The following is a 15,230-nucleotide window of genomic DNA, read 5'->3' on the forward strand; positions in this document are numbered from 1 at the left end:
GCAACACAAGGTTAACTTATTAAGGTTACCAGAAATCCAAAAAGTTAAGCCCATAGAAATGTTAAGAAATACTTAGTACGTGAACAATTTCAAATAAAAATTATTTAAATAATTCAGACTGCTGTAACGGTGGATAAGAAATTGTTTATTTGACTTAATTGTAATTACATGAAAGGAATCGTAAAAACACAATCTAAGTTCAGCGGTACCCATTCAAGCGAATGACACTCAACACAGCAGGTCATCTCAAACTGCTTTTATTACATCTTAAATAACAGTACATTTTAATATAGTTTCTATCTTGCATCCAGCTTTTCCGTTGTACACTGACTGACTTTAAAATTAAATACAAAAGGTGAAAAGGGATACAGTGGAGGGGGGCAGAGTTCTACAGTCATTTCATGGAGAAAGAGAAAGGAAAGGGAATTTAATTAATTTTTAATATTTTTTTATTTTATTTTTTGCCAACTCCAGGCCTAAACGCACAATTACAGCACATTTTTTTTGTACAGAATGTCGCAGAGAAAAAAAAAAAGTGAAAAAAATGCCACTACTGCTAAATAATGAGCGCCTGTTTACATGAAGGGAGAGAACGGATCATTCGGCCGTTCAGATGCTGCAAGTTCATTTCTCATTTTTTTTATTATTAAAGGACAGAAAAAAAACCTGTTTGTTATAAAATGCTTCTTTCTTCGTAAGTGGATTTTTTTTTGTTTTGCTACAGAAGGAATGAAAATTTGTGTTTGTTCCATTTCAGTTTGTGTATGCTCATGTCTACGGTGTGCTCGCACACACGTGGATGCATTTCAAAAAAAGGTTTTAACGTAAATCGTGTTTTTTTTTCTTCTTAATTTCTGAATCCTTCCCAAATATGGACCAAGTAACCATTTTTGTAGCGGCGTTTGCTTCTCGAGTGCATAGCTTTGACATTTTAATTGAATCATGTATGCACAGAGTAGCAAAGAACAAACAATATTAATAAACCCGGTTTAAATATCATTGTAATGATGATATATCCAACAGGTTATTTTCTTAAAGAAAAACATTAAAGGACTTAATTCCATATGCAGCTTTTTTTTTTTTTAAGCAATTCTACAGCATGCGATTCTAAGAGTTAACCCACCCTTGGCAGACAACCAAAATCTTTTTTTTTCCATTTTTAACTTAAAAAGTTTCAGTATCATTATTTTCAAACATTGATTTATACAACATGTCATTCACAGAGTAGTAACTGCATTTCCAAGCACGGAATGGGCGTCTGTTGAAACAGAAAGCCTCGGAATGGACCCCGGGCCATAGTGGAGGTTCTCCTTACCCGACAGTGGAAGAAAAAAAAAACTCAACGAAAAAAAAGAGGATAAACCAAAACCGATAAGGTATCATCGTTCCCAACCACAGTCAACACACAATAGGGATATGGAGAGTAAAAAAAAAAAAAATTGCAAGAAATATATATATAAACAGATGGGTTAATCTTCATTTCGTTATTCTACATTTTCGCCAGACAAAAAAAGGTGAGAATGGTTAAAATGTTGTTGTTTTTTGTTGTAGTTTTTCGTTCGGAAAAAAAACGAGCATTCAATATCATAATAGCATGTGCTTTGTTAGTTACCTCGAAACATTTCTTCTTCCATATATGTAAAGTTTAGATTTTGTGCAAAGAAAGAGAGCTAGATGTGGGGCAAGAAAAAAAAATAGATATTAGGAGTCAAACGTACTGTGGGATTCATTAAGCAGACCAGCCAGACCCCTAGATGCCCCTAATGTTAAGCTCAGCCTGGCCTCCTGCACTGGGATGAAGCTTGACTTAAAAAATGTCACGACAGTCCGCATGTTTTCCTGTGTGTCTGTGTGTGTCTGTGTGTCTGTGTGTGTGTGTTGGGTTGTTATTTTGTCAATCTACAAACAAAGTTCTCTAAAAATGTCTCAAGACTAGGAGATAGAACAAAGCTTTTTTTTTTTTTTATCCTCACTATCCTTGATTTCGACATTCACCGAAATAGCGCCTTGACTACATTTTCGAAACCGAAAAAAAAGGAAAGAAAAAAATCGAACCAAATTTCTTTCAAACAAAAATAAAATAAAACAGACACCGTCAAAAAGCTGTTACGAGTTAAGATAACTGGCGTGTGATGACGTCACACCAAAGCCGTGTGCTGAGGAAGTAGAACACACTTGCATGGGTGGGGGTGGGGGAGGTGAGGGTGACGGGGTGATGGTGACGGGGGGAGGGGGGGGGGGGGGGCGTGTGTGTTTTAGATCATTTACTACAATGCCAGACTGTTCTAGGGAGGAGTACAGTATCTCGTCTTCCTCTCCCGTCACACAATTCAAATCCTAGACGTTTAAATTCTTATCTTTTTTTTCTTCTTTTTTTTTTTTTAAGCTGAGTGAGTGATAGAATAATTGTGCTCTTTTAAATGAAGAAGGAGAGAAATAAATGTTGCCCTTGGTAATTTTCTTTTTCGAGGTGGTGTGGGAAGGAGGAGGGGGGGGGGGGGGGCAGGGGAGGGAAGGGGCTGGAGTCAGTATTGTGGTATTTTTTTTGAGAAGATTGGATATGCAATAAAATCTAACGTTGTAATGTTGGAATGGTCTTCCGCTCAGCCGTTGTAGTCCGGAGGCCATCTGAAACAGGAGAGGAGAGATTAATGAACTGCGCTGGGACCAACGGGAATCGAAACCTCACCTGAAAAAAAACTCATCTCCACTAAGAATTCACTTTTTCACTATTTGCACTTTGTGTTGTCCGCTTCATTTTGAAATCGACTCGTCATTTGTGGACATCAAAGCGACAAGAATTACACATTAATGACTTGGATACGTTTTTTTGTGAAATGCTCTGGATGTAATGATCATTCAAAAGTGATGAGTTACTATCGTCATTTTACTGCTTGCGTCGCAGAGCTATGTCCTGATGTACACTCAGTTCACCACCAGGTGGCATAAGAATCCAGGGCCTGGCTCCATTTGTTTGCGTCATTAGTAAGAAACTCTCATAAAGCACTCAAGTAGGAGAGAGGGAATAATAGAGGGGGGGGGGGGGGGGGGGGATAGATAAGAGACTGCATCCAAGCTAAAAGGTGGGGGCAAAAGAGGGAGCGAGTCTGAATGAGAGGCTGCATTATGGGAGTAAGAACGAAAGCAAAAGGGAATAAGGTAGGTAGCAAAACACAGAGAGTGAGACAAAGATGGAAGGGAGGAAAAGAGAGAAAGTGGGAGAAGGAAGAGGGATAGAAAGACCGATAGAGAGAGAGAGGACCCTTTAGTTCCAGACCCACTTCCCTCTAGAGACACTGACCTCTGCCCTCTCGTTGGAGACATTGACCTCTAGAGACACTGACCTCTGCCCTCTAGAGACACTGACCTCTTCGCTCTAGTTCCAGAGTCCTTGACCTCTGCCCTCTAGAAACCTTGACCTTTGACCTCTAGCGACACTGACCTCTCCGCTCTAGTTCCAGATCTTGAGGAAGCTGTCCCAGGAGCCCGTTGCCACGGCCATCCCGTCGTCGGTCACTCCCAAGCAGCTGACGCGGTTGTCATGGCCAGCCAACACGCCTGGAGGAAGAGAGAGAGAGAGAGAGAGACAGAGGGAGAGGGGGGCAGGTAGAGATAGAGGAAGGGGGAGACAAAATGGATTGAAAAAATGGATTCTCAGAAAGACTGCCAACAAATCTGGCCCCATGTATACACAGGGCCTTGTTAGAATATTACGAGGGATTGTCCGTTTTACACTTAATGTTATGTTTCAACGTAGTATTATGCGAGTGCTCTAGGGATCTAGCTGAGTGAGATGTGAAATGGGCCCTGCGCTGATTATTCCAAACATCATCGATAAGTGTTGCCCAAATGTAATTATTTTGCGACAAATAAGACGATGCACAAATCCCAGACCTGTATCCCTAGACCTGTATCTGTTACAAAAGCAGGTCCTGAAAGCTCCACCGCTCCTGGTAGGGCTTCGAGGAAGTGGATAGGACTCAGAGAGGAGCCCCGCCCCATTGAGTTGTCCTTTTATTTTTCCCGGCTGAGTGGCCTTGGTACGCACGAAAACAACCCATGAGCTCACTACACATTACCTCATTAGCTCTGCTGGAAATATAACCTGAATCATGCTTAGAATCGCGCTAACTGTGTGTGAGCATGTGGCACTTGTTTAAGCCGAACAACCATGTACGATCAATATCTCCCCAAGTAATTCATGCTCAGTGGGGCGTCTTCCTCTGTCTGGGTGGGATGCAGGAGGTACTGAAGGCAGCACAGCTGTCCCTTCAGTTCACTGGCTAAGGAGAAGCGGGCTGGCACAGGGCGGCGCCTGGGAACTCCCTGGGACTCCCGACGGCGGGCAAGGGCAGGAGTCTTAACTTGCATGTTTTTAGTGGTGCGGGGGGGAAGCCACATGCAGGACACACCAACTCAGCCCCACCCGGGTTCAAACGCTGAGATACGTTCTCGATGCGGATGCAAACGGTGAGGTGACGACCGTGTCTCCCGTTTTTGGTCCCGGTGACTCTGTCCCACCCCTACCCCCTCCGCCCATTCACCACCACCCCGTCCCCTGCTGTGTGTGAGTGAGCGCCGATGGGTGAGTGGGTCAGTGTGTGATCGAGTGAGTGCATACGTGCGTGCGAGCGCCCGTGAGTGAGTGAGTGAGTGAGTGAGTGGGTGGATGAGTGAGTGAGCGAGCGAGCGAGCGTGACAGAGAGTGAGTGAGTATGTGGATGAGTGAGTGAGCGAGCGTGACAGAGAGTGAGTGAGTGAGTATGTGGATGAGTGAGTGAGCGAGCGTGACTGAGAGAGTGAGTGAGTGAGTATGTCGGTGAGTGAGTGAGTGAGTGACAAAGCGCCCGTGAGTGAGTGGGTGAGCGAGCGAGCGTGACAGAGAGAGAGAGAGTGAGTGAGTGAGTGAGTGAGTGAGTGAGTGAGTGAGTGAGTGAGTGAGTGAGTGAGTGAGTGAGTGAGTGAGTGAGTGAGTGAGTGAGTGAGTGAGTGATGAAGCGCACGTGAGTCAGTGAGTGAGTGAGTGACGAAGCGCCCGTGAGCGAGTGAGTGAGTTAGTGACGAAGCGCCCGTGAGTTAGTGACTGAGTGAGAGTGAGAGAGTGAGCTAGGTGCGTACCTGCGCGGTCGGCCTTGAGGGTGTCCCACACGTTGCAGTTGAAGTCGTCGTAGCCGGCGAGCAGCAGGCGGCCGCTCTTGGAGAACGCCACGGAGGTGATGCCGCAGATGATGTTGTCGTGGGAGTACACCATCAGCTCCTGGTCGGCGCGCAGGTCGAACAGCCGGCAGGTGGCGTCGTCAGAGCCCGTGGCGAAGGCGTTGCCGTTGGGGAAGAACTGCATTGTGGGGGAGAGAGACGGGGGTCAGGGAGGCTTTGGCGTTCAAACACAGATGGACACATTTTGACTTGGCTAGGTGAAAACACCGGTCAAAGGCTATCACTGACGGCATTAATGATTGAATCATGGTGGGATTAAACGTAACATCAATACCTTTTTGAAGTTAAGGAAATAAAAGGAGCATTGCCATCAAACTATTAAACTATTGACATGTACTACCTTTGATGTCAATCCATATTTAAATGACTTAAATGAAATTGACTTTGTTGGTGAGCTATGAAAGTCCTTGGTTGAATTCACGTTTACACGTTTATATGACTTGAATTGATGCTCTATGGTCTTCTACTCAAGTCGTTTTCTACGATTTCAATCCACACGTAAAATCTAATTTAACAAAAGTCAAATTACTGAAAGTTTTCAGTCGTATCTACGACAGTCATACTTAAACGGGGATCTATTCAGAACGCTAAACAAGGACAAACGCCTAAACTATTAAAGTCTCCAATTCCAATCTTCCCTCTCCTCCGCCCCAACGACGGAGGACTTACACAGATGGCGTTGATGTCCGACTCGTGGCCAGTGAAGGTCTGTCTGCACATTCCTTCTCTGACGTCCCACAGCTTGGCGGACGCGTCGCACGCCCCGGACACAAACAGCCGGGTGTCGGGCGCCAGGGACAGGCTCATCACGTCGCCGGTGTGCCCGGCGAAGGTGGTCGTCTGCTGGCCGGTCTCAATGTCCCACAGGGCGCTGGGGAGGGGGAGAGCCGGGAGGGGGGCGGGGCGGTGAGTGGTGGCTATGGCAGCTGATTAATCGGTTATTTACTCCAGCTTCAGTACATACTGTTAGGTATGTAAATGCATTATTTATTAATTTTTTTATGGCATTTTTGTAAACGCATTTATCCATAGCGATTTTTATTTTACTGGGACCAGGAAAATAAACCAATGGGTGCAGACAAAGTGTGGGCTGGTTGAGAATAGCATTATTAACCCTACATATGGATAGTCAGACAAACTCGTATTATAAAACCACGGATCATCTGAGGAAGGGACAGGTGTGCATGTAGAGCACCTCTTCCTATAAGGATATGCCATTTTACATTCATATCGACCGATGACATGCACTCTCCGTGTAACCGTTCAGCCTCAAAATGCTTCTTGCAGCAGGATGTCGGGGAGAATAGGAGCCAAGCGTTGGGTGTTGTCTACAGAGCCAGCCCACTTGCCTGCAGTACCCATACTCACCAGGTGGTGTCTCCAGAACTGGTGACGATCCCGTTGTCATCCAGGAAACGACAGCAGGACAGGTACCCTGACAGGAAGTAGAGAGGCAAGAAACGGTTAAAAAGACAAACAACAAACTACGGCAGAAACCCTTATATCAGGAGCACGGTGCAGGGCTTCTCTCCAGAGTGCTGGCCCTACAGGGGTATTCAGTCAGGGGTGGTGGTGGTGGGGTGTATGAGGCAGTTGGACCGAGCATGTGATCCGACTACCTCCTCACCAGAAACAGAAGGGACTAGTCAGTCTCTCTCCCACACGCTCAGAGTTGACCCCCACCCACCCACCCCTCCCACAGAGATCTTCCTAAACCAAGAGAACAACAGAAGCTAAAATGCTGACACACTTCCTGCATCATGTGACATTCAATGGCTGAGTGCTCCCTGCCCTGAGAGCTTAGCACTGTGGTTAGCACTAAGCTATTAGTAGTGAAACAGACATCTTTCTGCTAAGAATCTAATAAGACGGCCCCTCACTACATAAGTTACACGCTTTGGGGGGGGGGGGGGAGGGGGCCTGGTGTTGCGTTGTGATGGATATGTTTATGTAGTAGTAGTACTAGTAGTAAGAGTAGTAGTGGACCCAATACGTGCCACAATGTTAGCCGAAGTTCTGCTTTTTCCAAAGACATTTTATATAGTAACTAGACCACATTCGGTGACTTGGATCAACTTCTATGCAAAAATAACGACATCAAATTCTATGTAGGGTAAATTGAGATCCCTTTCGATACAGGACTTTATTCCCTTCATAGAAAATAACACATTGCCATTCTACATGGAATTCACCATGTCAATAATAAATATAACAGCCCACACATCATCAATGTAGAAACTTTCAGATGTACAATTGTACATCACAAATAAAGAAACTAGGGTAGGGCGATATGACGATATATATATATATATCGAGAAATAGATATATTGTATTTATTTTTACAGACCGCTTCCATCACAAAGTTGAATTTTAATGTTAATTCTGCCCTAAAAAGGCCTTTAAAAAAAGGAGAAAGTACCCTCAACTTTAATTCACCCCTCATTCAGCGAGCACAGGGCTTTAGGACGGGCGCGCGGCGGCCTACCTGTGTGTCCGGCCAGCTCGCGGCTCACGCGGACGTTGCCCTCACGGGTCTTCAGGTTGTAGATGGAGCAGATGTTGTCCAGGCCTCCGCAGGCGACATAGTTCCCAGAGGGCGCGTAGGCGCAGGTCATCACCCAGGAGGAGCGCAGGGGGATGGCGTGGACCTAGCGGACACACCGGGGGAGGACCACAGAACATCAGTGGGGGAGGGGGGGGGGGGGGGTCGAACCTCGCCGCGACGAGAGATTCAACCAGGACCACATGATTTCCTCGGGGTCAGTTTAGCTCAGGAGGTAGAGCAGTTGTCTTGTAACCGAAAGGTTGCTAGTTCAATACCCAGCTCCTCCTAGCTGATTGTTGATGTGTCCCTGAGCAAGACACTTAACCCTAACTGCTCCTGACGAGCTGGCTGTCGCCTTGCAGGGTTGACTCTGCGTCGGTAAGTCGCTTGGGATAAAAGCGTCTGCCAAATACCGTAAATGTAAGAAAATGTAAATTTCCCTGTGTGTTTGTCTGTCACGGTTTGTCTGCATAAAATAAAGGTTCAATAAAAAATTCAATGATGGCAATGCGCCTTTTAGAGACCGAGGTACGATTGAACCCCGAAGTCGTGTGCTACAGGCGGGTCAGAGGGAGGAGAAAGAGAGGTTCCCTCCCTCTGTCCACCTGCTTCGTGTCCTCGCTGACCCCGTCCATACAGGCACAAGAAGCCGGTCATAAAATATATCGAGAGATGGAATTAAAAAAGGAAAGTCATCCCTAGTTGTCCAGTTGATACGTTAATGATGACACGATCCAGGGGCTCAGCCCAGGGGTGTCAGGCTCCCCGACGCCATGACATCCCACTACCAGGAAATAGAAATTATAGTTCTTTTTCTTTCCGCGTCAGAGGAGGATATTATGCCGGGACGAGACGTAGGAGGAATGTAATTTGATCAAACAGGATTTGATTAAGTAAAGTGCTGCCTGAATACTGCGTACCAGTATATGCTAGTATACAAGTATATCAGGCCTTAACTGCGTAGCCATTGGTTGGACCCGTTGTGCCCGTGTGCTCACTCGGGCATTGATGAACAAACAATACTAAAGAAGCGCGTGTGCAATCTTATTTGTAAACTAAGCAAACAAAGCAGAAGGGGGTTTGAGATGGGTTGTTTTCATGGGGCCGTGCCTTGTTGTGTTGCACATGAACAATAATACGAGAGCCAGCATCCATTTTGATTCCATGTAGTCATTAGGGGTTTGCTAGGCTCCTCAGAGTGCGGCCTGGCCCTACCTTGTTCGTGGTGTAGCTGTCCCAGATGATGAGCTTTCCATCCTGAGAGGCACTGACTAAAAGCCTGGTGGAAAGAAAAACAAATAAATAAAGATCAGGGAACACGGTGCATTATAGGAGCCAAACCCCATGATGATAACGGCCAGTCAATCAGGGCCCCGCCGGAACATTAAACCCTGAGAGCCCTTTCATGAAAACAAAGGAACGTCCGGTCAAAACACAAATCAAGAGTATGAAGTGCTGGGACACGTTTGTGGACCAAGGTAGGATTGGACATTGATATCAACACCCAAAAATACTTGGCAATCATCTTAAAAATTAAAAATGTATGTTTATTTATTAAATGCAAAAAAAATTATAATTTCTAAATAAAATGTAGGTTGATTATACCGATACATCTACTGATATAACAGGATCGTGCTCGTGTTCGTACGGGGCACTAGTTATGATTTCAGGTCGTGTGCGGAGCACAGAGTACTCCTAGCTGTTAACACCGTGCTCTTGGCTCTTCTACATTGCAAATAATACAAAATGGAAACTGTTATAGTGAAGCTCAGTCGTGCAGCAGGCGCCCCGAGCGGCTGGCCAATGGCGTCGCCCGGAGGAGGCGGGTGTGTTGTTGCGGTGTTGTGGACGGCGCGGCGCGGCTTCCCAGGGGGGCCGCCGCGTGTTATCTGATTAGGTCCAACAAGAGTAACCACAGTGATGAGCTCCCCGAAGCCCAGAGTAGAGGGAACGGGAGCGTACGCGCCGGGACTCGGCAGATCACGACGGCCCGGCCTGCTGGGACCGCCAGCGTCTTAACTACCTGTGAGGCAGACGCGCCGCAGATGAGGCCAGTGGCGCCAGGAATAAAGAGGCCGCGCATAGAGGGAGCTAGTGCTGGAGCTAGGAGCAGAGCTAGCGCTGGAGCTAGGAGCAGAGCTAGCGGTGGAGCTGGGAGCAGAGCTAGGGGTGGAGCTAGGAGTAGAGATATCGGTGGAGCTAGGAGTAGAGATAGATGTGGAGCTAGGAGTAGAGATAGCGGTGGAGCTAGGAGTAGAGATAGCGGTGGAGCTAGGAGAAGAGCTAGCGCTTGAGCTAGGAGTAGAGCTAGCGGTGGAGCTAGGAGCCGAGCTAGCGGTGGAGCTAGGAGTAGAGCTAGCGGTGGAGCTAGGAGCCGAGCTAGCGGTGGAGCTAGGAGTAGAGCTAGCGGTGGAGCTAGGAGTAGAGCTAGCGCTTGAGCTTGGAGTAGAGCTAGCGGTGGAGTTAGGAGCAGAGATAGCGGTTGAGCTAGGAGTAGAGCTAGCGGTGGAGCTAGGAGCAGAGCTAGCGGTGGAGCTAGGAGCAGAGCTAGCGGTGGAGCTAGGAGTAGAGATAGCGGTGGAGCTAGGAGTAAAGATAGCGGTGGAGCTAGGAGCAGAGCTAGCAGCAAGCTAGGAGTAGAGCTAGCGGTGGAGCTAAGAGTAGAGCTAGCAGTGGAGCTAGGAGTAGAGATAGCGGTAGAGCTAGGAGTAGAGATAGCGGTGGAGCTAGGAGTAGAGATAGCGGTGGAGCTAGGACTAGAGCTAGCGGCGAGCTAGGAGTAGATCTAGCGGTGGAGCTAGGAGTAGAGATAGCGGTGGAGCTAGGAGTAGAGATAGCGGTGGAGCTAGGAGTAGAGATAGCGGTGGAGCTAGGAGTAGAGCTAGCGCTTGAGCTAGGAGTAGTGCTAGCGGCGGGGCTAGTATTGAAGTATCATGGTCTTTGTGAGGTTCTAAAACAACTCGGTAATACTGCATATTCAGAGATATCACTCGTTTCCATTTGGGAATCCACCCAGTTTCTGCTCAGCACAATTGTAGTTGCATCAACAATTTCGTAGGGAGCAGAAAGCAAAGTAAGCAAAAACAAAGCGACGTGGAAAGGGAACAAATCTGGGGCTGGATTCTAACCATCCACCCCAAGTGGCCGAGCTCCACCGGAGTAAGATGCTTAGAGAGAGACTGCAATGCATTAACTGACTCTCCAAGCGCACTGCAATATAGCCCGAGAGGACTCGACTACAACTCCCTGCTCTTGTTACACTAACACCGATTTTTTTTTTAACAATCTGAACCGATTACTTGCCCATTACTTCTTTACTTTTCATTTTATCCGGGCTTCACAAGACAAAACCCAATCAAATAATAGATGTATGTATCCATCAGGGGATGAAGTAAGACAAGCGGCCAGATTAACTATCTGGAGCAGACTTAATCCTGTGCTTTTAGGGGCGTGGCCCCTGGCAACACCGTAACACTACAAACTGTTGGTGCAGTTTAGGAGTGTTTTGGTTTCCAAACTTGACAGTCAGTCATTCTGTGGACGCAGTGGCCCATAGACAGACAGAGCCTGTATATACCATTTAGAGCGGAGAAAACTGTAGAATACATCACTCAACAATGGCAGTTAAACGTAATTAAATAGGGAAACAGGACTCAATTCTTTAAAGGCTTCAAAGTAAAATCTGGAGGGCTAGTGTTTGTCTGTCTGGTTTTGGAGGGATTAGAGGGCAGAGCAGCTGGGTTTTAAGACTGGCTTGGTAGGTTGGTTAGTGAGTCGACAAAGCAGTTTGGTTGGGTTTGGGCGTTAGTGCGATGGCATCCCCACGGAATGGAACACACCTGCGCTGGAGTAATTAGCTTGTTGCTGTGAGAGGTGTGTGTGTGTGTGTGTGGGTGGGTGTACGTGCGCGTGTGCGTGTTTCTCCTGGGACGGTGCTCAGTGAAGACGACACACACACACACACACACGTAGAGCAAGAGACGCACACACAAACACAGAAATAGAGAGAGACACGCATAGGAGCGAGTTAAGAAGAAAAAAAAAATGGTGTTCTTTGTCCGCACACGCTCGGCTCCAGACGACACCATTTTGAGTATTTTCTCTGCCCTCATTTGCCACCCCTCATGCACACAAACAGTGAGAACCACCGTACACATAAACACACTCGCACACGCACACACACACACACACACACACACACACACACACACACACAAAGAAAAACAACAACACAAAAACAACATCTTTCCTACGGAAAGGGCATGCGGGCGCCAAGTGAAAAGGCTTTTTGCTCTTTTTGTGTGAATGGTTCCTCTGGGCGGAGATGCAGTCCATCACAAAGACGGAGCTGGCAACCATTTACATCCATTTCCTGGATGTGGGTGAAGGGGGGGGGGGAGGAAGGGAGGAAGGGAGGCAGGGGAGGGGGGGGGCCCTGATTTAATTATTCAGCAAACGGACTGAATGCGTGTGGATGTGATTACCTGGAGTCAGTGCCCCAGTGCATGGCGTAGATCTTAGCCAGATGCCCCCTGAGTGTCCGCCGAGTGCGCATCTGAATTCGGCCAACGGGTTCGATGTTAGCTGTGATCTGGAGACGGGAAGAACCACACCCACGTAAAGACATTGACGGGCGCGTAGTACGTACATCTGGACGCCCTTGGAGGCTGAGGACACTGTTGGGTCCTGCCTACAATGCTCCGGTTCTAAGGCAGTCAAGCTCAAAGGGGACGGGTCCGGACATTGTTAAAGGGTCTGTGGATTGGCAACCCAGGTTCTCAAATTCACCGTCAGTCGTTTGAGGTAAAAGTGCCTGCAAAATGACTGGGTTGAATGTATTAATATAAAGTAAAATGATGTCAAACCATGGATTTAGCAACACTGTACCAAACACAACGTACGCCAACGGCATTTACTTTCTAATTTAAGACGGTACAATTAAAATGAATGTGTTGTAGGGAGGTACGGTGAGATCACTCACCTGAGAGAGGGTCGCGTCTGCACATGCTTTTCTGGCATCCTAGGAGAACAGCAACACAGTCGGGTCACTCACAGATCACACTCACATGTCACAGTCTAGTTCCACCGGCACTCGAGGCACGGTGTCTGGCGAATCACAGACTGATGAGTGTGCAGGAAGGACTGTGGCAACCAAGTGTGCCCTTTTGACTGAAATAATGTGGATTGAGAGAAAAGGTTTTTACTGAACCAAGCTAACCCAGGAGCTCAGCAAGTTAGCCTGCTAGCGTAGCATAACGTTCATGTCAAGATGGAGGCCAGCACCTCTCCAAGCAGATTAAATCCTAATTATATAAGCTGTCTGTTAGATAGAACTCAAGGTTGTCTCAAACTAAATTGTGTTACAGCTAAGCTAGTTTATACAACTGAAGCTAGTTGGGCTTAAAACTGAGTCAAAGACACACCAACTTTATTGATATGCCCAATGCATATCAATAAAGAAGTAATCTACTTACACCTGTAATTACAATTTCCACACCCATCAAGGGATGTTCAATACATATCCCATTAACCAACAACATTATCTAATTTATAACGCAGAGTTAAACCAAACGAATATTCTACATTATTTATTGTAACCCATTAAGAGGCTTAACAATGACATCACTTTGGCCACCTAAACATCCCACGTCTACTTTCTTACTTTCGAAATACATATTAAGGAGATTATAGACCGGGTTAATGTGATTAGGGAAACACAACGTGGACACAACCGATCAATCCCAACGGAAAGTTAATATTTGTTTTCACGTTGTAGTGATGACCTTATCTAACAAACAGACCAGCCATGAGTAAACCACTAGATCAGTCCAATTCGATTTTTACTGCTTTGACAAAGCATATTCATACTTTTTTGAGTGATTGTATTTTCTCTATGCAAACACACAGTTAATGTGTGCTTTGATCTTCCCCGTTAATTACTCTCCTGGTTAGATAAAAAAATTAACAAATCAAATAAATACAAGTTCAGGGATCCGTCTCTGATCTGCAACCAAACCCACAGGCCGGACACGTGTGTGTGTGTGTGTGTGTGTGTGTGTGTGTGTGTGTGTGTGTGTGTGTGTGTGTGTGTGTGTGTGTGTGTGTGTGTGTGTGTGTGTGTGTGTGTGTGTGTGTGTGTGTGTGTGTGTGTGTGTGTGTGTGTGTGTGTGTGTGGACCAGGGAGGTCTGGGACTCACTCTGATCTGGTTCTTGAGTTGCTCGGCCTCCGTGCGTAGCTGATCGATTTCGCTCATTTTCCTCTGCTAAGGTTGTGCTTCGCTCCGCCGCCTGGTCTCTAGCTGATCTGTAGGGGGCCACAGGAGAGAGAGACAGGCATCAGTGGGGGCACAGGAGAGAGAGACAGGCATCAGTGGGGGCACAGGGGGGGGGGGGAAGAGAGAGAGAGAGAGAGAGAGAGAGAGAGAGAGAGAGAGAGAGAGAGAGAGAGAGAGAGAGAGAGAGAGAGAGAGAGAGAGAGAGAGAGAGAGAGAGAGAGAGAGAGAGAGAGAGAGAGAGAGAGAGAGAGAGAGAGAGAGAGAGAGAGAGAGAGAGAGAGAGAGAGAGAGAGAGAGAGCTGGATGTTGAGATGGGTTAGACAGACTGCGAGACAGAGCGATAGAGGGTTCAATGTGGGGACACAGGAGAGAGAGAGAGAAAGGGAGAAAGTGGGAGAGAGAGGGGGCTCAATGTGGGGGCACAGCAGGGAGAGAGAAAGCAAGAGAGGGCTCAAGGTGTGGCAAGTCAGGCAGTTAGCAGGACATCAGAAAAAGTACGCTAGACGCCAATGTCATTTTTTTTTAGGTCTTTGGATTGAGAAGGTCAAAATTGACAAAAATGCAGAAGACCTCGTCCATTAGGAGATAGAGCAGACACGGTGAAGTGATAAACCAGTTATTTCTCCTTCGAAGGATCTGCTAGCATCGCGTTGTCTACGCCCGAGTCTGATAGCATCCCTGTTGCCAATGCTACAGTCCGATAGCATCCGTGTTGCCTATGCTACAGTTCGATAGCATCCCTGTTGCCTATGCTACAGTTCGATAGCATCCCTGTTGCCTATGCTACAGTCTGATAGCATCCCTGTTGCCTATGCTCCAGACCGATAGCATCCCTGTTGCCTATGCTCCAGACCGATAGCATCCCTGTTGCCTATGCTACAGTCCGATAGCATCCTTGTTGCCTATGCTACAGTCCGATAGCATCCCTGTTGCTTATGCTACAGTCCGATAGCATCCCTGTTGCCAATGCTACAGTCCGATAGCATCCCTGCCTGTTGCCAATGCTACAGTCCGATAGACACCCTGTTGCCTATGCTACAGACTGATAGCATCCCTGTTGCCTATGCTACAGTCCGATAGCATCCCCGTTGCCTATGCTAGCGCCTAAGCCCCCGACAAAGTCACTGGGCTCCAGGGAAGCCACAACACTCTAGAAGAACGAAAACAAGCCATGTCTGCATCAGCTTCCAACC

The 15,230-nt window shown here is 47.0% G+C and overlaps 1 protein-coding gene across 1 annotated transcript in view; it reads right to left on the reverse strand.

Annotated features, from left to right (window-relative positions):
• Positions 1–422: 422 nt before the first annotated feature.
• The window catches only part of LOC130387651 (guanine nucleotide-binding protein G(I)/G(S)/G(T) subunit beta-1-like), a 31,409-nt gene continuing 16,601 nt past the window's right edge, over positions 423–15,230 (reverse strand). The window contains exons 2-11 of the mRNA XM_056596853.1: positions 13,960–14,066; positions 12,744–12,782; positions 12,247–12,353; positions 8,978–9,041; positions 7,703–7,865; positions 6,586–6,652; positions 5,887–6,088; positions 5,119–5,335; positions 3,443–3,558; positions 423–2,628 (exon numbers count right to left, since the gene is read on the reverse strand). Of these exons, the coding sequence (XP_056452828.1) occupies positions 3,452–3,558; positions 5,119–5,335; positions 5,887–6,088; positions 6,586–6,652; positions 7,703–7,865; positions 8,978–9,041; positions 12,247–12,353; positions 12,744–12,782; positions 13,960–14,016 (1,023 nt within the window). The 5' untranslated portion in view covers positions 14,017–14,066 and the 3' untranslated portion in view covers positions 423–2,628; positions 3,443–3,451. The remainder of the gene's footprint in view (positions 2,629–3,442; positions 3,559–5,118; positions 5,336–5,886; positions 6,089–6,585; positions 6,653–7,702; positions 7,866–8,977; positions 9,042–12,246; positions 12,354–12,743; positions 12,783–13,959; positions 14,067–15,230) is intronic.

The sequence above is a fragment of the Gadus chalcogrammus genome, chromosome 1, assembly GCF_026213295.1.
Source record: "Gadus chalcogrammus isolate NIFS_2021 chromosome 1, NIFS_Gcha_1.0, whole genome shotgun sequence".
Taxonomy (NCBI): Eukaryota; Metazoa; Chordata; class Actinopteri; order Gadiformes; family Gadidae; genus Gadus; species Gadus chalcogrammus.